Raw genomic sequence first — 27,185 nt, 5'->3', positions numbered from 1 at the left:
AGGTGCCCTGACATTTAGATACGTTGTAGTAGGAATATACACCTCTTACTTTAGGCCGACTGGGCTAGCTGGATGAGTAAAGTGCCTGCCTGGCAACCTACGGGTTCGAATCCCGCCTCGTATCAAAGTACTGCAAAAACCTTGGGAGGTGCATTATGGCCACAGAAGCCGATTGCGCCAACGATTGCCAAAAAAAAAAAAAAAAAAAAAACCTCTTACTTTAGTTATCAAAAATCCATTGTATATTGTCTTCCAGAAATTATGGAAATTTGTGAATGATCAATAAAATATTTACAATGCAAAATCTCCTTTATTTCGTAATCAATATATACAAATCAAAATATCTAAAAGAAACGCGAACCATGTTTCACATAAAACCATCTACGTACTCGGCAGATGCGTGACCTTTTTATTCTTTTTTTTACAACTAGGGAAATATAATGGATACATTTTTTTTTCATTATAAAATTTTAATATTGCAAATAAAAAATAACATGAAAATGTTTCCCATATCACAAATAACGAATTATCACAAAACATTCTGGAATATAAAAACAAATATTACATAAAAAAAACACTGTTCTAGAAAAGGTACACAAAAATCACAGATTACATGAAAAAAATTATTACACAAATATTCAAGAAAAATTTATTCTAAAAATTGCCATATGCAATTTACTTCTTTATTAATATTTGTTTTCGATCTTCTTTGCTCAATAGCTGAGCTATTATTACAGAGGAATGATTTGACATAATGATCCGGATCAAATTGAAGCAATGGTTTTCCATTTAAATGCATGGTCATCATAATCTGCAATGTGTTTAATTGTCACAATATTATTCATTTATTTATTCGCACAATATTATTCATTACGCTGAAAGCTCGCTCAGCTTCAACGTTGCTAATCGCAATGGTTTCAAAGATATTTCTGGCTTTCTTAATTGAAAAGGGAATTTCACTCATTTTTAAAGATAAACTGTCTTTGACAAAATCTCTAAAATCATTAATTTTTATTTCATATTTTATCAGAAAACAAATTTTTTATTTGGTTTTCACCATCTTGCCACCGAGATGAAAGTTCTTTCATATTCCACGATTTCCAGTAGTATATGTTTAAAATTTCTTTCAATGGTATCATTATTTTATTTATTTAATTTAAAATCACTCTGTTGCATTTCATAACTTGTAGTAGTAGTAGTGGCATGTGATGCAAGAAAGCAAGTGTATGAGCTTATGCAGCATCAGCCAAAAAAAAAAAAAAAAAAAATCACACCAGTCCCTCCAAATGCCTGTCCAGTTCCTCCTTAAATTTATTCAACCTATCAACTTCCACAACGACAGATGGAAGTTTGTTCCAGCAATTAACCACCCGCTGGCTAAAGGCAAATTTCCGCACATCTATTCTACATCTGTCCTTTCTTAATTTGAATTTATGCCCCCTTAGGTTCATAATCTGAACAAGTGGAAGGATCCCATCAGAATTCAGCGTGCTGAACCCATTCAAGGCCTTATACACCTCAATCAGATCACCGCGCAGGTGCCTAGTCTCCAGCCACTGCAATTTGCAGAACTTAAGCCTCTTAAATTTACTGTTCTTACTTTCGATTTTGATTCCTTCAAATTATTTCCACTTCAACATGCTCTCAATTTTAGCTTCATAATTTCTTTCAAAATTTTTCAAATTAGCAATAACATTATCTTCAAAAAGGCCTCTGAGGTTGGGAAAGTTCATATTCATGATATTACATTAATTTCTCTTCACAAATACTTCTTCACAAATAACTCTTCCCAAATCTCACGAATTCTTTACTATCTTTAACAACGAATACAGACCGTCCCACTATGGGGGCAATCAGCTTTGCCAAAAATCTAGACATAGCATAGGTGGGGCTACCAATAAAAGAAACAATGGGTCATAAGGGGACCCCTACTTTATGTGTTTTTGGTAGCTCATAAAACCTGGGAAGCTGATACCCCGTTGCATAGACCAAAACATTTCCTTAGAGATCTTCCCTGTCTTCAACCAGAGTTGCAAAATCTTGTTGACACGCCGTTCTAGACCAGCTAATGGATTCCTCTGAATGATCTTATATGTGGCACTATCTTGTAACAAATCTAACGCTTTCTTATGATAATCTTCTTTTCTTAATACTACTGTTGAACTACCATTATTCACTGGTAACACTACAATTTCATCATCTCGTTTAAGCTCATTCAATGCTCTTCTCTGATTAATATTAAGGTTAGGAGCCACCGTTTTTGCCTGGCATAGAATGGCAGAAGTCTTTTTATGAATTTTATTGGCTATAGACTCCGGTAATTTACTAATTGCCCTTTCTATGCCCATGGCTATCTCAGCAACCGGTAGTTTGGAGGGTAAATCCAGAACTCCCTCTTGTGCTTTTGTACATAAAACCTCTTGTTAAAGGTTTTATGTACAAAGTTAGTACCACTATCCCTGCATATAACTGCCTGTTCTTCTGATAATCTATTAAACTTACTAATGTCTCTGCCTATAGGTATAAGCGATCCTATTAACTCTATCCAAAACTAACCTCCTAACTAATAATAAGTGAGCAGGGGATAATCTACTACTAATATTACCTAAAGATATACCAATAAATCTCCTACTACACCTCAAATTGTCATGCAACTTCTGTATCCAAACATCCAAAACCTTCTTCTGATACCATGCAATAACCCTCGCCATCCGAATGTCCTTGACGGTGCTTTAATCCTGAAACCCCGGGGTATAAGTCCATGCGTCCTGCAACGATATGCAAATCTTAGGTGTTGCTTTTGCTTTGTCTCTCCTATACTATACTATTGGAACTGCCGGATATGCTGCAATATAGAATGGCCATAAATGTTAACCATACTTCAAAAAAGGCCTCTGAGATTGGGAAAGTTCATATTCACGATATTACATTAATACACCAACCGTTCAGTTAAAATAATTTAATACTGTATATAAACCAACAATACAGAGGATACTGTAACATAATCTATTTACAATAACTGATTGTGAATAAAGCCTGAAAATAAAATAAAATATATAAGGTTAAAAGCGTTAAACTGTTAAAACTGTACAATTATAAAATACAATAAAATATATAAGGTTAAAACTATTAAAACTGTACAATTGTAGCTTTCGGGGCCATCCTCCTCCTTTCTCAACAAGAAATAATGCTTACACAGCACATCCTTAAGTATTGTCATTAAGGATGTAGTGTCATTGTTTACATGTATTCCTATAACACATGGGGTTCAATGTGTTAAAATGGCCCTACAGAAAGATAACACTTTAAGTGCCAGGTCTCATTTAAACATTGAAGATATTTGTTGTGGTACAGAATTGTGTCAAGAGACACAATTCTATACCACAACAAATATCTTCAAATCTACTATGTTATTTCAAGGGGTGATGTTCAAGGAGGTTCACAGCACAGCTATGGGTTCTCCTTTTAGCACTATTGTGGTGAATCTAGCCATGGAGGAATTAGAGAACAGGATTTTTGAAGGATTGGAGTTCCCTATGCGCAAGTGGAAAAGATACATGGATGACACATTCACTATTGTTCAAAAGGGGAGAGAGGAAGATGTGCTTAGTCTTCTCAACAGTTTTTTTTTTCTCCGTTTATACAGTTTACCTCAAAGGCAGAAGCAGGTGGTACCCTCCCATTCCTGGATGTAATGGTATACAGAGATGGCTCCAGGTTTAAAACCACAATCTATAAGAAACCAATGTGCCGGAGCCAGTACACCCACTACATGTCGGCACAGACTAGGCAACATAAGAATAGTGTTGCTAAGGCACTATTTGATAGGATTAGGACCCACTGTAGTACCACTGAGGAGAGAGAGAAAGAAATTTCACAAATTGCAGCGGATCTTATGAAAAGCGGTTACCCCCAGAGGATCGTGGATAAATATAGTAGAGGAGTGAAGTCTATCCATAGAGAATTGGCTGTTCCGGTTATCACAGCTTACATTCCCTACTATACGGGCCTTACAGAACTCATTGCAAGGGTATTTCAGGGTTATCAAGCATGCTGTGTGAAGCTTCCGGGTCGGAGGTTGCACACAGTAGTGTTGCAAGTTAAGGACCCCATATTAAGGGACTCTAGTAGTGGGGTTATATACAAGATTAAATGCCCGGATTATGGGGAATGTTATGTGGGGGATATGGACGGCGGCTTAAGGATCGTCTGGGGGAACACACGAGTGCCATACAGACCGCAGAGTTTGATAAGTCTGCTGTTGCTGAACATTTTTTGGAAAGACAGCACCAGGTCTCCCCAGAAAATGCTGTCATCCTTGATCGGGTGCATAGGTTCTGTGACTGCAAGTGGCTCGAAAGCTTGTGGATTTGCTCATCCGATAACAATGCTATGAATAGGGATAGGGGTGTGCAGCTTCACCCCGTTTTTGAGGCTATAGTCCTCTCAAAAGATGAGAACTTTTGTTCATGCGTCTGATCAACCACATGTGCCGTGAACCTGATACTTAAGGATGTGCTGCGTAAGCATTATTTCTTGTTGAAAAAGTAGGCGGACGCCCCCGAAAGCTACAATTGTAGTTTTAACACTTTTAACCATATATATTTTATTTTATTTTCAGGCTTTATTCACAATCAGTTATTGTAAATAGATTATGTTACAGTATACTCTGTATTGTTGGTATATATACAGTATTAAATTATTTTAACTCAACGGTTAGTGTATTAATGTAATATCGTGAATAGCAATAACATTGAATGCAGTGTGCTATCATCAGCAAAACTATGGATAGGATTTCCAGTCAATGGAAGAAGGTCATTAATATACAAGAGTAAAAGAGTGGGGGAAAGAACTGAACCTTGGGAGACACCAGTATTAGTAGAGAAGTTGAAGACAGTGAGCGATCAGAGAGAAAACTGGATAACCAATTACAAAAAACAGTTGGCAAACCATAAGATGGAAGCTTATTTAGAAGACCTTTATGCCAAACACGATCAAAAGCCTTCGAGATGTCAAGAGCAACTGCTTGTGTTTCACCAAACTTGTCCATTGAATTTTTCCATAAATGGGTAACATAAGCCAGAATATCACCGGTGGATCGACACTGATGGAATCCATACTGGCGATCGTTGATCAGACGGAAGGTTTCTAGGTAGTTTAAGAGTTGGTTGTTAATTGATTTCTCCATTACTTTAGAAAGAGTAGAAGTAATTGCAATGGGATGATAATTATATAGGAAGTATGTCAACCCTTTTAGAAACTGGCTGGATAAGAGCAAATTTCCAAGCGAAAGGAAAAATACCTTTGGAATAAGAAAGTAAAAAAAAAAGGTGGCAAAGAACAGGAGTAAGTTCAGGAGCACAGGTTTTGAGAACAAGTGGAGAAATACCATCAGGACCTGGAGCTTTCTTAGCATCAAGATTCGTCAAAATCCTTCTGACATCCTTTTGACAGAAGATCATAGGAGGCATTGAATGGAGTGTGTTGGGAATGGTGGGAGGTGTTTTACCAAGATCATTAATAAATGAGTGGAAGCAAAATGGGATTCTAGCAGGTCAGCTTTATCCTCTTCCTGAAGTGACAACAGAACCATCTGGTTTTGACAGAGGTGGGAGCAGAGATGGGCAAAAGTTGCAGCCAATAGCTTTGGCAGTAGACCAGAATGCTCGGCTACCATTAGGGCAAGAAGCAAATTTTCTACTCTTCGCCTGTTCAAAATCTAGTTTGGACCGGTTAATAACTGCTTTACAATTGTTGCAAGCTTTGGTGTAGGCAGAAAATGAAACCGAAGAATTGGAAACAAGCCAGTTACGATATGCAACGTTCTTTTCTTGAACAGCCTTAGCACATTTATTGGAAAACCAAGGTTTAGATAAAGGACGAGATTTTAAAGTGGAGTGTGGGATAAAGGATTCCATTCCTGCAAGAATAATTTCACTGATATCCTGAAAAAGGCCTCTGAGGTTGGGCAAATTCATATTTTAGCAATAAATCAGCTCATACACCAACCATAAGAATAAGTATTTTACTGTAACTAAAATATTTACAAATTAAAAATAAAATAAATATTTACAAAAATTGCTATTAAATTAAATTATGTACATGTGAAAAACATTAAAACTGTGATGAAATCCTCCGATAAAATACATTAAAATAAACTGGATTAAAAGCGATAATCGATAAAAATCTGGAGCTTTCGGAAGCATCGGCTTCCTTCCTCAGCAGTAATGAAACTTCCTGCAGCACGTCCATATATAACAGGCTCACGGTACTTATACATGTGGTGCAGTCGGCGCATGGTCTGAACTGAAAGCGGAAACAGCTCAGGAACGTGTTAAGCAAAACCGTTCATCCGTACTTAGGATGATAGTTTCAAACAGAGGATGCATACGCATACCTCTGTCCATATTCATAATATTGTGGTTGGATGAACAGATTCGTAGGCTCTCGAGCCATTTACAGTTCTAGAACCCATGCGCTCAATCCACAATAACTGCATCCTCTGGGGAGATTTGATGCTGCTTCTCTCAAAAATGTTCAGCCACACCAGACTTATTGTAATCAGCGGTTTTTATAGCATTTGCATGCTCCCCCAGACGATCCTTGAGTTGTCGTTTTGTCTCGCCCTTAGTGAGCATCTTGCTAGAGTATCCGGGCTTTACTGAGCATCTTGCTAGTTTTGCGGGGTTATAAAACACGCTGTGTGCAGCTTCCCGGGTGGAGGTTGCACATAGTATTGTCTCTGGTAAAAGACTCAATAGCAAAGAACCTGAGTAGTGGAGTAGTATACAGGATAAAATGCCCTGATTGTGGGGAATGTTATGTGGGCGAGACAAAACGACGGCTCAAGGATTTTCTGGGGGAGCACATGCAAATGCTATAAAAACCGCTGATTACAATAATCCTGCTGTGGCCCAACATTTTTGGAAGAAGCAGCATGAAATCTCCCCAGAGGATGTGGTTATTGTGGATTGAGCGCATGGGTTCTGGAACCGTAAATGGCTCGAGAGCCTACGAATCTGTTCATCCAACCACAATATTATGAATAGAGACAGAGGTATGCGTATGCATCCTCTGTTTGAAACTATCATCGTATGGATGAACGGTTCTGCTTGACACGTTCCCGAGCTGTTTCCGCTTCCAGTTCAGACCATGCGCCGACTGCACGACGTGTATAAGTACCGTGAGCCTGTTATATATGGATGTGCTGCAGGAAGTTTTGTTACTGCTGAGGAAGAAAGCCGATGCTTCTGAAAGCTCCAGATTTTTATCGCTTTTAATCCGGTTTATTTTAGTGTATTTTATCGCAGGATTTCATCACAGTTTTAATGTTTTTCACATGTACATAATTTAATATAATAGCAGTTTTTTTAAATATTTATTTTATTTTATTTTTAATTTGTAAATATTTTAGTTACAGTAAAATACTTATTCTTATAGTTGGTGTATGAGCTGATTTATTGCTAAGATATAATTTCACTGACACGATCTGATCAAACGTTGACATTAGACGTTTTGAAACAGTAATGTGACCAAGGAAAAGAAGAAAAGAAATCATCCCATTTTGTATTGTTGTAATGCCAAACAATACAAGGTTGGGAATAGCCATGAGATAAAGGCTCTATTGGAGAAGAGACAATCGCCGAATTATGATCTGAGGTGCCTAAAAGACCACTCACTTCAACCGTGTACTTAGAAGGGTTGTTTGTGAGAAAAAGATCGAGTGTTGGCTGTGTGGTTAGGATTGTCTGGTATTCTTGTAGGTAAATGAACAGTCTGTGCAAGGTCATTAGTAATTGCAAAAGCCTCAGCATCTCAACCAGTTGGGTCGGTGTGACTAGAAAACGGAAGCCAGCTGGAGTTGTGAACATTAAAATCACCAAAGAAAATTACCTCACAGGAAAGTTGGACTGGAAAAAGTCAAGTTGCAAAGAGGAAGTCAAAGAGCTCCAAGTGATTAGTGTAGTTGGGAGAACGGTAGAGACAACAGATGAATTTGACAGAATGAGGTAGAGAGATTTTAAGCCAGAGAAGATCGAAAAGAGGAGATTCCAAATTGCTAAGTATCTGACAGGGAATATCAGAACTGATATAGGCACAAGTACCACCTTTGAGGCCAAAAGAATCATACAGTGAATAATTTGGGCAACTGAGATGAGCAGTAGTTCAATCAACCAATAACTGAGATTCTGTCAGAAAAACGTACATGGGGTTTGGCAGACTGAAAGTGATAATGGACATCGTTGAGTTTGGAATTGAGATCACGTATATTTATATTTGTGAAATGAACTAGGAAGTGTTTGAGAGGGTTAGATCTTTTCGCAGATAAGCTTACTCTATTAGTTTGACAATTCATGACGTATTCAATAGTAAGAAAAAGTGGATATGCTGTATAAAGTAATGAAATTTTTGTATATGGCGTACACATGGTAAGAATATACCCAGATCCTTGCATCGTGTCAAGGATCTGGGTATAAAAAACAAAAAAAACTCACTTGAAAGTAATTCAGTTACTTTTTTTTTTTTTTAATTAACTTAGTTGGTTTTAAAAGTAACTTACCACATTTGCATTTTATCTGCCTTAGCTGAAGTCAGAAAAAATGACATTTTTCTGACATTTCTTCTTTAAGTTATTGTAATATAATAAATTGGTTATTTGCATAAATGAAGTTAAGAACTTGCAAAATGAAAATATAAACTATTTATATATATAATTTTTTTTTTTTTTATAGTTACAGAAACAATATAGTAATGTAATTCCTATTAGCTTATCAAAATGCATTAGGAGTGCACATCTAAGGGCTTGCCTCTTTGGTACTAAATACCCTTGTGCTAGCCCTGTCCATAATGATATTAAAAATAAATGCATTTGTTTTTTCTTATTATATTGAAAACCTCATAGACTGTATTCATAAAATCATGATTGTACATTACTGAAATTTAAACTCAGACTGCTTTCTTATAGTATTCATCCATTCAATATTCCTGAAGGAAAAAGTGGTCAACAAGCTGCTGAGATGCTGCAGAAAAGGCTAGAAACTTTAGGAGCTGCGAAAGCAGGAACATTCTGTGTTGATTGTGAAACATATTATTCGGCACCTCATGTCAGTGAGTTGACTTAATATTGTTAGCTTCAATAATAATTTAAAAAAAAGTCTTGAGCATTGGGACATATCATTTTTATGTTCTTAATTTATTTTATCAACTTTATATTTTATTTTTATGGCTGTAATATTAAAGGTTTATTTAACATTTGTGTTGGTTATTGCTAGAAATCTTTAATGACATTCAATTAGAATAGTTTAAGGATCATTTTAAGTCTTGACACAAGAAGCAGTAAAAACTTGTTAACAAGGTTATAGGTTTAGGGACTAAAATATGCCCACTTATTTAAATGGGATCAAAGAATCCATACAATCGCAGCAAAATTTTAATAAGATACTCTTATAATGTACATAGTTTTAGGGGCAAGTGGCACCAGTGATTCCTAGAACTCCACAGTCAGTTCTATTGTGTTGAATACAGTACTCTGTAAAGGCCATATAGTGTAAGTGATATGTGGTTTGTGTATCATAATGTAGGGTTATGTTGTTCATCTGGTCTCTCAGCCTAGGGACACAGGAAGCTAGGCCAAGTAGTAGGGATTAGATGATCTGGTGGGATGAACCTTGGTATTGCCTGAGCTTACCAGGAAGGGATCAAAAAAAAAAAGTTTTTGATGGACGAGAGTGCTGGAGTTGGTTTGTTTTGGATAATAGATGAAGGTGAAGGAAATGGTTGATATGAAGGCTTACACCAAGAATTGGAAGAACAGGGAACAGAAGGAGCATCCCTGCAAAACCAAACATTCTGTTGTGTTTTGAGGAGATTAAAGGCATAGGGTTAGAGTGCCTATGTGAGGGAAGGTTGTAGCTATTGGACAATCAGTTCTAAAGAATATGCTACACTGGCCAGACCAGCTGCAGCCAGTATCAGCAACCTATGCATTGCCACCCAAAAGGGTAAGCATGGTGTCAGCATAAGCAGTGGGAGAACATCCAGATTGGGTGTTCCAACTGCAATCATGTTTGGAGGGTACACCTATTGTGTTGTGATAAATGTAGTGAGTAACAGTAAAAAGTAACATAGAGCTACAATAACAGATATAACGAATAACGGTAATAATGAACAATATTCTTGGATCCCTCAGATCACTTTATAACTGAGTTTTACTGTACTTTATTGTTGTCTACTGACTGATTTCATTCTCATATCTAATATAATTTTATCTAGCATTTTATTATAAGTTTTTTTTTTTTATTGTAACTATGGTTAATGGAAAACCATTTTTGTTCTTGGAGGAATTTCCTCCGTTCACTGATTTAGCCCTTGTTGCTACTGAAGCCTCACAAAGTGATCCTAATTTTGACACCGCTCCTGAAGTCTGCTTTCAGAGAAATTGATTCTGTTGACAATGTCTTGGCTACCTTGAGTGAGGATCCTCTCAAGGCTACATCTTTTGGAGTGAAATGTTTTTTCAACTCCATCTTCCTCTTTTGACACCTGACAAAAAATATCATATCTACGAGCAAATTAATGGATACCTAAATAGTGAGCAGAATAGAGTTACTAAAGCTGCTATAAAGTTTGTTTATAGCAGCTTTAGCAACTGCTTGTGAAACTCAAGCAGTTGCTCTTGATATTTCAAAGACTTGTGATCATGTTTGACATAAAGGTCTTCTAAATCTTATGGATTGCCAACTATTTAGGGAAGTAATTAAAGCACCTACTGGGCTTTCCATACCAACGAAGAAATACTGTTCAAGGCTTAGATCTAAATGGATGTCAGATGATGATGAAGTGGCAGAGAAGAAAAGTGCAAGGGATGCATATAAATTATCAGGCGATTCAGAAGGCTATGGTAGATATAAATTAGTCTATAATCAAATCACAAGGGAGGTTAGACTAACTAAGGCAGATTATGAGAGGTGTCTGGCAGAAAATGCAAAGAAAAACAGCAAAAACTTCTTTGCTTATATTACAGTAGAAGGAAGGAGTTGAATCACATTGGGCCACATGATGTCTATGGCGACATCTTTGTCCGCAACCCTGCTCAGGTTGCGGACAAAGTGAATGGCTATTTTACATTTATGTTCACACATGAGGAATTCTTTAGAGAAGGGGATGCTAGCAGTTTATCAAACTCTGACGAGGAGCTAAATGACTTTGTGATAACTGACAAGAAAGTGGAGGAGAAATTGTTGAAGATGGATATAAAAAAGGCACCTGGAGTGGATGGAATCTACCCAATTATATTATATATTATGAGAAAATATTTATATATTATGAGAAAATATTTATATATTATGTATTTATATTTATATATTATGAGAAAATATATATTATGAGAGCATCCTTGTATTCAGGGGAGGTAGCTGTGGACTGGAGATGTGCGAATATATCCCAATTCATAAAGGGGGGGATCAAAAGGTGCGTGTGTAATTATAGACCTGTTAGTTTAACGTCTATTCCAGGGAAAATAATGGAATCACTGAATCCAGGGAAAATAATAGAATCACTAAAGAGCTAATGCAGAACCATCTAGACTGGAATGCAATTATACTGCAATCACAGTATGGATTTGTTAAGGGGCAGCCTTATATAACCAATATGTTAGGTTACTATGATGGAGTGACCAAGGAACTGGATGCAAAAATAATTTTGACATCATATACTTGGATTTCAGAAAGGCTTTTGATACTGTTGCACATAAGACTCCTGTACAAACAGGATCAATGTGGCATTAAGGGCAAGATATTTCTATGGATAAAGGGATGGTTAAGCAGAAGAAGACAGAGTAGCTATCAATGAGCACTGCTCTTTGTGGACTAATATTATTAGTAGAGTACCCCAGGGTTCAGTACTGGGCCCATTGTTGTTTTCAGTATTTATCAATGATATTGATGATGGTATATCAGGCTTAATGCAGATGGTACAAAGGTTGCTAGGCTGGTTAACAACAGTCATCAGGGTGATTGGTGATCTACTGCAACAGGATCTAGGAAAATTGGGTTGATGGGCTGAGAAATGACAGTTGAAATTTAACATTGATAAATGCAAGGTACTGCAATTGGGTAGCGGTAACCCCAGAGTTTGTTTGTTTGTTATTTGGTTTTTAAGAGCATTAGCAACTAAGGCCATATTGCTCCGGGGATATGCGGTGGTCATTCCCTTACCTTTCCGCATCCTCCGTATTTTGGTGGTCACTGGCTCGAACCCCGGTCTAATCAAGAAGGACATGCTTCTTGATTAGACCTTCTTCCTCCTGCCCACCTGGCTACGGAGGTGCCACACCCAGAGTAAATTATCAACTATGTGGTACTACAGTCAAGGTAAGTGGAGAATAAAAAAGAACTCTGGGTTACTTGTGCAGTCAGGCATGAAATTCTCTGAGCAGTGCAGACATGCTGCCAGGACAGCTCACGAGATTTTTTTCAACGATGTACAGAAACTTTTGCTAACAAGCATAAGGAGGTAATTATCCCTTTGTATAAGACCATGGTTAGGTTGCATCTTGATTACTGTATACAGGTCTGGAGGCGTCGTTCTTCACTTTAGCAATGATGTAGATCTGTTGGAACGGGTGCTAAGAAGATCAACCAGATTGGTGATGGGAACAAAAAAGGGTGCTCTTACCTAGAAAGGCTTCAGTTCTGCAAATTACAAGTGTCTTGAGAGTAAGCACCTACTGGGAGATCTAATTGAGGTATTTAAAGCTTTGAATGGATTGTTTAAGCTGAATGTTAATGGCATTCTTCCACTTGCTGACACTACACACATGAGGAGGCATAAATTCAAGTTGAGGAAGGATGGTTGCAGGATAGATGTGTGGGTGTTTGCCTTCAGCCACTTGGCATTTGATTCTTGGAACAGGCTTCCATCTGTTGTGGAAGTGGATGGTTTGAATAAATTCAAGGAAGAACTAGATAAGTTCGTGGAGATTATGGATGGGAGAACTGTGTTTTTTTTTTTTTTTTTGGATGACGCTATATATTTTGCTTTTTTGCACCATTTCCCATTTACTACCACCACTTTCCAGTTTGAGAAAACTTGCCTGGCAGAACAGCTTCAACTTTTCGAATATCTACTACTAATGTCTTAAATGCTGATCTCCTGTGAAGAAAAAATAATTTAGTTAATTTCAATCCTTCTGAAACTCAATCCTGTCTTATCTCGCAAAAATGATTCTTCTGCTTCTATGCTTGTCTTCGATGACAAGTCAGATTTCTAGACTTGTTTGCTATAGAGATATTCGCATATCCCTATTAGGGATTATCCTGACTTGTAATCTCTCTCTCGGCATAAGCACATTGCTAATATTGCTTCTTCTGCATCTGAAAATATGGGTTTTCTCTTTCGCTCTTTGCATTACTTTTCTTCTAAACAGCTACTCACTCTGTACAAATCTGAAATCTGTCCAGCGTGGAATATTGTTTCCACATATGGGGTGCTACACTATATCCTCTCTTATACATTCCGTTCAAAAGTGGACAGTTAGGTTACTTAATGACTGTCTCGTAAACATTGTTTCTGTTGCAAAAAACATGCATTTTCTGTAGATACTTCTGTGGGCACTATTCTTCTGAATTGGGCTTCTGTAATTCCCCCTTTCTTTTCCAAACTACTCTGAACACACGATGCAACTGGGCAGCATCCTTTTGCTGTCCAACTTCAAACTCACAGAACCAACTTTTCTTCTTCCTCATTTATTCCTTCAACTTCCATTTTCTGGAACAACCTCCCTTCACATGTATTTTTGAAAATTGCAATCTACAGAAATTCAAATCCAGCGTCAACTAGTATCTTCTTTTATCTTCTCAACCTTCAATCCATGCGTTCAGTAGTAGGTTCTAATACTTTGTGTTTGGGATTTTCATTAAAAAAACATGCTACATGAGCCACAAGTGCCAAGTGACATCACTTTAGAACAGCTGAGAATGGTTAGACAAAAAAGCCGTGTCAAAGTAGAGGTGAATATTTCACTTTTTTTCTTCTTTTTTTTTTTTCACAAGCTTTTTAAGATATATATTTGATTACAATTGAGAAACTTTACCTTGGAATTAATTTTTATTCCCTCCCAGAAAAATGTACTAACTGTATGGTACTATATTTAGGGTACTGCAAATGATGCAAGAAACCAAGCTTATACAGAATTGGCCAAAAAATGATTAAAAAATAATAATAAAAAATAAACAAATAAAAAAATTCCTATTTCACCTATCCATCCCCTTCAGTAGTTTGTCTAGTTCTTCCTGAATTTATTCAAACTATCCACTTCCAGAACAATGGATGGATGCTTGTTACATCAGTCAATCAGCCTTCTTTAATTCGAATTTATGCTCCCCTCATGTGCAATCAGACCAAGAGGAAGAATCTGATCAGCACTGAGTTTTCTCAAGCCATTCAAAGCCAAAAACCCACTTGGTTTCAATTTCCCTTCCTCTCTACAAGCCTATGGTATTAACACCCATTTTTTACTAACGCTTGCTTATACCAGAACCCTTTCTTTAAGGTTGGGCCTTATAACCCAGTAAGTTCAGTATTTTTAATGACTTTTTCTACACTTTATACTGTCTTTTTCTATTTTTTTCCTATTCACTATTAGTGTAATACGAGGGTGATATGAACGCTCTATCCTCAATCCTATTGCTATTTTCGCCTTCTTTTGACCATCTTTTTCTTCCCTTCTCCTCCCCAAGAATTTTACCCTTCCCTATACCATTTGCTTGTCCACACTTTTTCAATCAAATTTCTCTGCTTTATATTTGAATTTTTATTTTCAACCACGTTAATTTAATTACCTTTCACCCCTTCTGCACTTCACATTTGTATTAAATTTCACATTACACTTTTGTAAATTTGTATTTATTTTAATTTACATTATTTACTTTGTTTTTACACTGCATAGGGACTACCTTGTCTACTAGTATTATGATAAAAGCTGCATATTTGTTTTTCCCCTTTTTCTAATACTACTGACAAGTTTGGAAACAGTGCCTGATACATGGTCAGGAGTAGTCCCCTGATGAATTTCCTGACTATGTATCATATTGTCATCTACTATATTCAAATTTTGCATATTTGCCATCCCCCGATTCTATCTCTTGCTAAAATTGCCCTCCCATATCTGAATATAGTGTTATTACATATTTATTATTTTTCATTTTTATTTATTTATTTTTTTGTTTGCTTCCTCAGTCCCAGTTCATTTTTGTACTAGGTTTTTCAAATTCTTTCACTTGTTTAACCACTACTTCACTTCCATTTTCGACTATCCCTTAAACTTCTCTTAGTTCAGGCACCGTGTGTACTTTTCATTTCCATTTTCACAGACACTTTATTTTACAAACCTTTATCTATTTTACACACACACACACACACACACACACACACGTATTACCTGATACTCTTTCTGAATGTTTTGCGGACCCCCAGTTTGGGAAACACTGGCATCAGGCAATGATCAGGCCACGCTTTGAGTACTGCATACAGGTCTGAAGGCCTCATTTTAGGAAGGATGTAGAATTGCTTGAGTGAGTGCAGAGAAGGGCAACCAGATTGGTGATGGAAATGAAGGGGTGCTCTTACCAAGAAAAGCTTTAAGTTCTGCAAATTGCAGCATCTGGAGGCTAGGCACATGCAAGATGATCTGATTGAGGTATATAAGGCGTTGAATGGGTTGAGCAGGCTCAATTCTGATCGAATTCTTCCTCTTGCTCAGATTATGAACCTGAGGGGGCATAAATTCAAATTAACGAAAGACAATTGTAGAATAGATGTGCAGAAATTTGCCTTTAGCTAGCAGGTAGTTGATTGCTGGAACAAACTTCCATCTGTCATAGTGGAAGTTGATAGTTTAAATAAATTCAAGGAAGAACTGGATAAACTTTTGGAGCAAATAAATCGGTGATATGGGAAGTGTTTTTTTTTTTTTTTTTTCTTGACAGGCTGTATAAGCTTGCTTTCTTGCATCATATTGTTCTGCTAATGTTATTACATGTTGACACATTACTGTAATAGTTGCTGAAGTGTTAAAGATGGTGATTTTAATGGTGATCAAAATTATATTATATCATATACCGAAAAGAATTTTAGCAGTTTATAACAGACAAAAAAAAATGTAAAAACAAATTTAAATAGACATGTAGCATTATTCATTTTAAGTATTCCCTTATTATACATATTTTAGGGTTTTCATATACTTATAATTTTTGCCTTTATAGATCCTAGTAGATCAGTGAACATCATACATGATAGTGAACATCCTGCCACATGCTTTGCTCTTTTAGACACCGGCATTTGTCTAATGGCAGATACTCAATTTGATATGCTGATGCTAAAGATGGTTGGAATTTATACTTCCAAAAAGTCTACAAAAATTGAATCGAAAGGTCCTCGATATGAGGTAGCTGATTTTTTGGTTAAAGTAGGAAGTGTATGTATGGGCCCCAGTTTTAGAGGAATACTTGTTGAAGTAAGGCAATTTTACTTAATTTGGCTTGTTACTGATATATTGTTTAATTTCATGTTTTTAAGAATTATTTATAATGATGTGTTTATGACAATTTTTTTTCTTTTTTTTCAGTCAAAAAAAAGGCCCTTTATAAAGCAACCTTGAGATTTCCTTGTCATTAAAAATTGCCCCGCCTTAAAGGATTGGGTTCAAGTCATTAGGAGACAGACAAGAAATGATCAATTTTGTATCAGTTCTGCATGATTTGCATTACAAAAATGCAATGCACATCAATATGAAAAATGGCCTCCATGAACTACAAGTACCGAGTAGAAGACTACAAGAGGCCAAACATTGCAATAGGGAGTTAGAAAGGTAGTAAATGTCATTTTGGTGGACCTTGATTCATGCTCTTTGTACTTGTGCTATGAGTTGGGCAACAGTGGTACAGGACCGAGAGGTGGAAGTCAGTGAACATCCCATCATTATCTCATTTGTGTTCAATAACAGACATCTCTTGAACATGTAGACCAAGGAAACATGTTCACATCACATAGGCACTACCAGGATACAAGAACCATGTGAGGATGGGCATTGTTCTGCTGGAAAATAGTTTTTTTTTTTAATGGAATGTAGAACATGCCATCAAAAATGACCAGAGGTGAATGGCTATTGTAATGAATGTCTTCCCACACCATGATTCTGGATGTTGGCCTGGTATGCCACTCCCCGATACAGATTGGATTATCTCTGTCCTTGGTATGTCTCCAGACTAATGTATGGAAAAGTGACAAGTGATATTAATCCAAACGGGTCTCTCTCTGTGTGTGTGTTTGACCGTCACAGATGCTGATGATGATGGAATGGTGCAAGAGGCAGAAGAAGTAACTTAATAATGTAACAGCCTGAATGTAGCTCACTTCTCATGTTGTCGGTTAATCCTGTTCACGGATCCAGACAGCCATCCTTGGCTGTCTACACCATTCACAATCTTCTTGGAAATTGGAAAATGTGAAAGATAATACCAGTTACTAGTTAATGGGTCCATTGCTCCTTCTGTTCTGATTCTTCTGCTGCCTCCAAGCTTTTGTGATTTGTTCAAGCACTTTCCTGAACCTAGCATTGTCAAACAGTATTAAACCATTTGGGCATCATGACCCACAAATGACTGTTTACTGTGTTGATCTGACAACCCAACAAAGTGATTTATTTTAAAGTCCATCAGCCTTATATTACATCAAAATGCCATTATCTCTGAGCAGACATTTTGAAAACTATCATCTTTAGTATAATGTCTCTGCATATTTTAGATGCACCCTTGGACTATTGTTTGCTCACTACTATTTGGCTGCTAATGTTTACACACATTTTTATAGCATCTTAGATTCCTAGATTCTGATAATAGGCAGGTTATTATCAGAATTTTAGGTGTTCTGCTGTGCTGATCAGCTTGACATGCTAATCAGTTATGCATGAAATTTTCAGATAAGTGCATCCATTCTTTCTAGGTGGGACAGTTTCAGTGACAAGCAGTGTATTTTTAGGAATTTTCAGATGTTTTTCAGTGCATTTTGTGGTTCATTTCAGTGTACTATAAAGTAACTGAAAATCAGATAAGGACTTTAATGACAAACAATTCAAATATATGCAATGTTCCATTTCCTCCAAATTTGTTTGAAATGACAGGGCATCTCAGAGAAGTGCTTACTTGTGGGGAAATTGAGTTTTTTTTTCTTTTTTTTTTTTTTTTGCAGTTGATTAGGCTATTTTTGATTATTTATTTACCTGTAGTAATTGAGCTTCTCAGTTGATATTGGTGATGTGTGTCAGGAGATATTAGAGTTGGTTCTCTTTAACAGTATAGCTCTTTGCAGACATGTATAGTACCTTATGTAGGGCAGCTCCCAAACTCTAGTTCCACTCTGCTGTGGTACACTGTGATGATATAGAAACTCTGCAAAAAGGCCAGAAATGTATGTAGTGCATTGTTTGTGTTATGCATGTTTGTTTAGTTGTTTCTAGCCACTTTACCACCAGGAAACAACTAGCACCTGGAAGGTGCATCCTTGTGTGTCTATGCGATGAGGAGGTGGGCAAGAACCATGCACATACTGCAGCAAACCTTGAGTGTCACATACCAAATGGCTAACCATTCAAAAAATTAGCAAATAAAATAAAAAAAGTAATAAAAATTATAAAAATTAAAGAAATTTAAAAATAAAATTAAATAATAAAAAAATAAAGAATTTATAGAAAACTACCAAAAAAATCAGGGAGAAAAAATCCCACACTTCTATTGTGTTCATCCTTGCTGATACCAGCAAGGACAAACAATACAGAAAAGAATAACAGAAAAAGGAGGAGGAAGAAAAAAAAAAGTAGTGAAAAAAAAAAAAGGGTGAAAGGAAAAGACTAGAATTAAAAGGGAAAAAAAGATTAAGATTCCACACAGGATAACCCGTGACAGCAGATGATCCCACCTCAGGACCACCCAAGGCCAGCAGGAGATAAAGACAAGAAAACACAGTGATTATTCAGCATCAACAAGTTTGATTTTGTGGTGGTGAAGACAGTTATTTGAGCTAAAGACAGTGGTATCATGAAATAGAGATGATGGAATTGATGGCCTGAACTGAAGGTGAAGCTGGAACAGGAGTAGCTCTACCAACTAAAGCACTAGAGATGAGTTGTCCATATCTGGTGAAGGCTTTATGTGCAAAATCTTGTAGAAGGTTAAATTTTTCTTTGGAGTTCAAGAGAGATGATTCATTGACTGGAGAAAATAGTTGACACACACAGCAGACAGAGGCTGATGAAGATCCAAGTAATATAGACAGGTGAAAAGAACATGCTGCCAGTCTTCTGGGCTGCCACAGTTACAGAGGGAAGAATCAGATAGATTAAACATAGAAAGTTTAGTGCAAAGGGAACCATGGCCAGTTAGGGAAAAAAAAAAAGAATATGGAGACTTGTAAAGAACCATTTTTTTTGATTGAATAAACTTCCTTGCAAACATACTCTTGAAAAAAGACCACTAATCTTGCCAGAGTTAGACTAGGGTTCCAGCAGAGTCTTTTTGGTTTTAGGATCGCTGTGGATTTTAAGAGTTGTCTAAAAAGTCAATGGACGTAGTACGTCTAAGATAATAGCAAAAACCTTGATAAGCAACCATTTAAAACCTGTAGTGCAGCTGTCGAGACAGTGCAACAGAAATGACTCCTCATCATTAAGAGCATACGTCTTTGGATGGAGGAAAGTTTCTTTTTGATAGCAATCTTCTTAGTATTCCAAAACCAGGTGCCAGTGCCATAGATACAAATTGGAATGAATGAATGAACACTTTAGCAAAAGCTGAATAGTATGGTGTGGTTAATACCCCAAGACTGACACAACAGATGGATAAACATAAAGTGTAAAGTGTATTAGTTGTCTGATGGCATCGGGGGTTCCCCTCATCCCCGCATTGTACTCTTTGTAAGTGACACGGAACTTTGTAGAGGCCAGAGATTTAAAAAGTGTGTGGGGGTGTGGCTTGTCGTGTAGTATTATGTTCTGTTGTTTTTCTGACCATTTAGCCATTGGGCCCCTATTGGGACCCACCATTGCCCACACTTTACCACGAGGAGGCAGGTCAGGCACCCAGTAGATTATTTAAGACTGGCAGGCTCCACCACCTAATTTCCAAGGATTTCAGTGGCAAGACCTATACAGCAATACGTCGCTTAGCACAGCTTCAAACAGCACGGTTTTCAATTAAGTTTAAGTCAAATTTACTGTACATATTAAAATTCATTCAACAGCCTAGACACCTACTCTACATATATGTAGCCTAGGTATGTGTACGTACATTTGTATATGCTGCGGTGCCAACTGTATTGTCTCACATGCACCAATGGCAACGTGCAACAGTGTTTAGTATTCTTAATTCCATCCTGGCAAGATGACTTGATAGCTTTTCAAACTTTTCATTTCATAATTTATTTTTTTACTCCTTTAAATACGATTTTAAATATATTTGCATCTTGGCTAGAAATTGCTGCTAACAACATACATTCTCTTTGGTAGCATGTTTTGCCCCATTTGGAAAATGATTTCACTGGTTTTGAATCTCAAATTCAGACAATTACCAAAGACAAGCTCAGAAAAGACTTGGGATTCGAAACTTTGGACATTGACAATGTATGTGACTGCATTGACTCGCAGATAAATGACTTAGATGACCAACTCTCCTTGAAATTGATAAGCAAACTGCATATGAAGAAGAGGAAAACAATTCTGAAGTGGATAACCCTGACGTGGCACCAAAGAATTTAACAGAAGAATCGGAGAAAGTTTTTTGGGGTATTAACATGGCCTGTGAGGCGATTATGAATGGAGATCTGATGTTTGAACGTAGCATCAAGATATGTCAATTTTACAAGATGGGATTCGATGCTACAAAGACTTGTACTCAGAGAAAAAGAAGAGACAACTTTATTATTATTGAAATACCTAAATAAACAAAGCTTTTTAATAATGTTCTTGTTTATACTCCGGCACAACCACCAGGTCAGTGGAGTTTACAATAAATCAATCAATACAAATGTTAATCATATTTAGTAGTCACAGGATTGAACCCCCGGTCCACTCAAAGAGCGTGTGCTACTGCACTTGCACTCTTGACTACTCGGCTACGTTTACTCATCTCTCATGATGTTACCTTTTCATTAATAAAATTTTTGCAATATTTTTTATTTCAAATCCTTTTAATTGGCTATCAACTGCATTGTTTATAGATTTATTATAATTTGTTTATATATTGTTTCTCTGGCACGCATTCATTAAAACCCATTATAATTATATCTGAATCAGCATGGTTTCACATAACACAGAACAGTTTCGGTGCCAATTATCAGTGCTATGCAGGGCATTGCTGTATATATAAAAGGGGGGGGGGAATGAACACTAGAATTTGGAAAGGCCGAAAGAGGTTTACGAGAAAGCAGTTGAAATTTTTGATGCTGATTTGAATTTGGCGGCATTGTTAGGGGGTGTACTTGGTCAGTTTAGTTAGTCGGGGTGAGATACTTGGGGAAACAAGTAGAAATATAGGGACAATAGAGTAGGCATCCCCAAAGAGGTCAGTGGGGACAAGTATGGGGAGGTAGGGATGGGGAGGAGACAGACCCATCTCCTCCTTCCCCTTCCTGGGGATGGGGTTTTAAATGGAACTGGTTTAGAGTACCCAGTTCAGGCTGGGTACTCTAAACCAGTTGCATGTTGGCAGCAAAGCTGCAGTATATCTTCATTGGTGATGGTTATCAAGTCCATGTCTTGTCGAATCCAGTAGGATGGTCAAACTGCCCATCCCGCACTGGGGGTGGGATATGTTAGCTGGCAGTGGGGAATCCACCAGGCGAGGGGGGGCGGGAGAGACACACATTTACTTCATTCGTAATCTGCATTTTCACTCTACTTGCATTCTATTTTTATACTTTTTTTTTAATAGTTTAGAATATATATTTTTTTTTCCTACTCGCGCATTCATCTTTCTCCCACACCTGGGGGGGGGTGGCCCCGAGTGCCAAGCGAGTGACTAAAGCGATTCTATAGTGATTTGAAAGCGATTTTCTTAAAAGAGCGATTGATTGTAGTTGAACGTTAGTTTCTAATTTCCAAAGTTATATAATTTTGCTCTTCTAAAGTAAAGAAGTCAGCTTACTCAACAGAAAGGGAAAGCCACCTTTCTTCTTGTATATAAAACTAATCTACTAATGCACTAACACTAACAACCTTATCGCTTGGTCACTGGTGGCACCGCTCCTGCCTCCACGTGGCGGGGCTGGAAGCCTGGGAGGAGAAATCCACTCTCCCGGGACTAAAAGGAGCAACTATGGACAACACAAAACAGTCCTACTATGGATCTCTTGATCCAGATTCAAGTAGACATGACGACCATGATAATTTAAATAAATCCCATGCTAAGAGACAAAAAAAAGAAGGGACAGATTTTTCTGCTCCTCTCTTCTTAATATTACATTCCTCCACAGATCAACCATTGAGTAAACTCTCCCCATTTTTGATTCAGAAATGTCTCGAAAATGTGGCTGGGCCTCCAAAAATGGTCCGGTGACTAAGATCTGGAGACCTATTAATGGAGATGAGTGAATACAGACATGCTGAAAGACTCTTGAAAATATCTACCTTTGGTGGAATTCCCACAAAGGTTACCCCACATGCCACCTTGAACTCCTCTAAAGGGGTAATATCTGAATGGGATCTTCTAAATGTATCAGAGGATGAACTTGTCTCCGAATTAAGTAACCAAAATGTAGTCCAGGCAAAAAGAATTGTCATCAAAAAAGATGGAGAGCCTGTCCCTACACGAACAGTCATATTGACATTTAAGTCACCAAATCTCCCCGCAACTATAAAAGCTGGATATCTCAGATGCCATGTTCGACCGTACATTCCCAACCCAGTTCGGTGCTTTAAGTGCCAAAAATTCGGTCATTCGCAAACTGTGTGCAGAGGTATAGTCACTTGTGCTTCTTGTGGTTCAAAAGAACACACACATACGGACTGTAATAATGAAACCCAAAACTGTCCTAACTGCCAGGGAAATCATTCTGCCTTCTCTAAGGACTGTATCCAATGGAAAAGAGAGAAGAACATTCAGAGATATAAAATAGAGAACAAAGTCTCATATCAAGAGGCAAAGAAACACTTTGCAATCCCTACTAAATCATCCACATACGCCTCAGTTACTCAACAGCTACGCACAATATCAACTCAGACTGACTGCTCCGTCCCTCCAAATATCTCTATATCTGGTTGGGCGAAATCAATACTTACTTCATTAAAAGAACAATCTCCATCCAAATATGCAACCCAAGAAGTAAATACTCCGGTAACAATACCTCCAGATAAGAATCCTAATCAGCAACCGAAAGTACAAACTAAGAGCTCTGAAAGAACTGATACGCACACATTCAGATCTGATACCATGGACACTGATGAAAAAGCGGATGAAGATGACACATTTCTTGAAATTCATCCAGAAGGTGACATTGACACAAGCAGACCAGTCTTCTCAAAGAAGGATAAAGTAAAAATTGACAGGCGTAAGCAAACTACCTCACGGAAGTTAGCAGACACTAGCTAAAACCAAACAATGGATACAATTATTCAATGGAATTGTCGTGGGCTCCGTGCTAATTTTGACGATTTTTACGATCTCCTATCTGAATACAAGCCTGTTGCAGTATGCATTCAAGAAACAAATCTCACAAATGCAATATCTATGAAAATTAAGAATTACAATATGTATAGAAAAGATAGAAACTCATCTAATTTAGCTCATGGAGGAGTAGCACTCATAGTGAACTCTTCGGTGCCTTCTAGACCTATCCCCCTGCAAACATCTTTAGAGGCTATTGCTGTCCATGTCACCTTCGGAATCACAATAACATTAGTTTCATTGTATCTATCACCAAATCATACATGCACCTTTGCTGATTTAGATAATTTAGTAATGCAAATACCTGCCCCCTTTTGTATTATGGGTGACTGGAATGGCCATCACCTGCTATGGAGTTCTCAACATCTTGACTCCAGAGGACAGATAATTGAAAACATTTTAGACAAACATAACCTGACAATTTTAAACACTGGTGCTCACACATACGTGCATTTACCATCTGGCTCAACCTCTGCTATTGATCTTTCTATATGCTCTCCAGTGATATTTCCTCTCATAGACTGGACCGTTACTAATAACCCTCGCGGTAGCGATCACTTTCCTATCATCTGTACTTTCTGTATAAGTTCTACTCCTCAGAGTAACATTAGGACAACCTGGAAATTTGCTAAGGCGAACTGGATTAAATACCAAGAAATAGCTCACTTAGATGCTGTCTTCATAGCAACCCACACAATTGACTCTGCAGTAAGCTACATTACAGATACAATAATGAAAGCATCCGAGACTGCTATACCAAAATCATCATCCAAAATCCGGCTTCATCCAAAAATGTGGTGGAACGAAGCATGCAACAGTGCTAAAAAAGAAAGGAACAAATATTGGAATATTTTTCGAAAACATCCAACCACAGCTAACCTCCTACAGTTTAAGAGAGTCAGAGCTAAAGCTCGTCATATAAGACGGGAGAGTAAAAAAGAAGCATGGGCGCATTATGCCTCCACCATAAACAGATCCACGGATACTTCTACAATATGGAAAAAAATCAAAAGAATTAATGGTAAATACTCACAGACAACTTCTCCTATTCTACTTGTGAAAGGGAAAGAAATCTCTGAACCTACAGAAATTGCCAATGCCTTAGGTACTACGTTTGAAACGCTTTCAGCTGTTGCCACGTATGAACCTGCATTCCAATTGCTAAAATCCCAGACAGAAAAATACAAAATAAATTTTAATACTGCCATCCTTCATTCTTATAATCTGCCTCTGACCATGAATGAATTGCGTAATGCACTTGCATGAGTGAAAACAGTGCTCCAGGTCCCGACGGGATTTATTACACGATGATCTGTCATCTAAGTGAGGAATCATTAACTGTACTCTTACAACTGTATAACAGAATTTTCTTAGAGGAGTATTATCCTGCTAGCTGGTGCCATTCTTATGTGCTAGCTTTCCCGAAACCGGGAAAAGACCACACAGATCCCAAAAATTACTGTCCTATTTCTCTAACCAGTTGTCTGGGAAAAACATTGGAAAAAATAATTAACGCCAGACTGACATGGTTATTAGAGACTCAAAACATTTTAAGCCCAGGTCAGTATGGTTTCCGGAGAAAAAGATGTACGCTTGATCTCATTATCAAGGCCGAAACAAATATCCGGAATGCGTTCTTGAGAAATGAACACCTAGTTATGGTATGTGTTGACATCGAAAAGGCCTTCGATACAACTTGGCGATATGGGATTCTTCAGGACTTGCATAAATTTGGACTTCGGGGTCATCTCCCAAAATTTATTAAGAACTTTCTAGGCAATAGATCCTTTCAAGTCCGTTTCCACTCTTCATTATCTCGAGCATATGTACAAGAAGAGGGAGTTCCCCAAGGATCAGTGTTGAGCGCCACACTCTTTGCCATTAGGATTGATTCTATTACCAAGTGCATACCTAACACAGTTGACGCATACTTGTACGCTGACGATCTTGCCATGTCATGTCATTCTCAAAATATGAGACTTATTGAAAGACAACTACAAAGCACCATTAACAAAATAGTCTCTTGGGCCAAAAATAATGGATATTGGCTTTCTAAACCAAAAACGACTGCTGTACACTTCTGTCACAAACATTCTTTACATCCGGATCCAGACCTTCAGTTGGATTCTCATTGTATTACTTTCCAACCTAGTATTAGATTTCTTGGTGTAATATTTGATAAAAAATTAAACTTCCTGGAACATATAAAACATATTCGTACAAGTTGTCTTAGAAAACTAAATCTTCTCAGAGTAATTTCTTCTATGTCATGGGGTGCAGATCGTTACGTGCTGTTACATCTATACCGCTCACTAATCAGATCCCGGTTAGACTATGGGTCTCCTGCATATGACTCAGCCAGGCCAAGTGTATTGAAATGGCTTGACCCTGTACATCACAGTGCATTAAGAGTTGCACTGGGGGCTTTTCGCACATCACCAATCTTAAGCCTGTATACCGAAGCCTATGAACCACCATTACACCTTAGGCGTGAAACTCTACTACTAAATTATGCAGCCAAAATCAGCAGTCTCCCACATCATCCCATGTGGCAATACCTCTTCACGCCAAAATGGAGAGAAATCTATCAAACTAAACGGCGTTACAACAAACCATCTGGCATTAGGCTTGAAGCATTGATCACAAGCTGGGGCCTGAAGTTTTCTAACACCCTCCAGGATACTAGCATGGAAACGCAGCCATGGCTTTCCATGGCTCCAGTAAATATTGATAGACATTTTCAGCAATGGGGAAAGAATAGCTTCTCCGATATCAACATTAGACAAATACATATGGCTCACTCTACAGAGTTTAGCAGCTTCATTCAGCTATACACAGATGGATCCAAAACTGGTAATAAAGTTGGCACAGCTGTAGTACTACCAAATGCCACCATCTCCAGACATCTCCCACCAGAATGCAGTAATTATACCTCAGAGTTATATGGTATTCTACTAGCCCTAGAGAATATAAAAGAAGCCTCGTACGCTAAATCCATCATTTATACGGACTCGTTGAGTGCTGTTAATGCTCTACAGTGTAAATCCTTCCCTAGTCATCCTCTGATACAGAAAATGTTAGCACAGTTATTAGCACTTCATGGACGTGGACAGCTCGTAATATTTTGCTGGATCCCTGGACACGTTGGAATCGTAGGAAACGAGCAGGCAGATTTAGCTGCTAAAATTGTTACAAATGAGATACCATCAAATTTCAGGACTCCATATATTGATCAAAAGTCCTTTATCAAACAGACATATAAAGAAGTGTGGACACGCTTGTGGAAAGATCAGAAAAATAATAAACTTTTTGAAATCAAGAGAGAACCTAAACAGTGGCAATCCAGCATGAGACGAAACAGAAAGGAAGAAACTATTTTAGCCAGATTACGCATTGGTCATACTTTCCTCACTCATAGCTATCTACTAACAAACAGTGACCCTCCACAATGCAGTAATTGTTTATGCCCACTAA

General features: G+C 37.6%; 1 protein-coding gene across 2 annotated transcripts in view; it reads left to right on the top strand.

Moving 5' to 3' along the window:
• MED20 (Mediator complex subunit 20) overlaps positions 1 to 27,185 on the top strand; it is a 62,417-nt gene that overhangs the window by 17,591 nt on the left and 17,641 nt on the right. For both annotated transcript variants that reach the window (XM_090371636.1, XM_090371635.1), the window contains exons 2-3: positions 8,966 to 9,108; positions 16,263 to 16,513. In XM_090371636.1, the coding sequence (XP_090227762.1) occupies positions 9,018 to 9,108; positions 16,263 to 16,513 (342 nt within the window). In that variant the 5' untranslated portion in view covers positions 8,966 to 9,017. The remainder of the gene's footprint in view (positions 1 to 8,965; positions 9,109 to 16,262; positions 16,514 to 27,185) is intronic.

The sequence above is a fragment of the Mastigoproctus giganteus genome, chromosome 4 (genome assembly GCF_048544385.1).
Source record: "Mastigoproctus giganteus isolate SK-2022 chromosome 4, ASM4854438v1, whole genome shotgun sequence".
NCBI classification, from domain to species: Eukaryota; Metazoa; Arthropoda; class Arachnida; order Uropygi; family Thelyphonidae; genus Mastigoproctus; species Mastigoproctus giganteus.
Note: the sequence above shows the minus strand (reverse complement) of the source record. Positions and strands in the feature narration are given on the sequence as shown.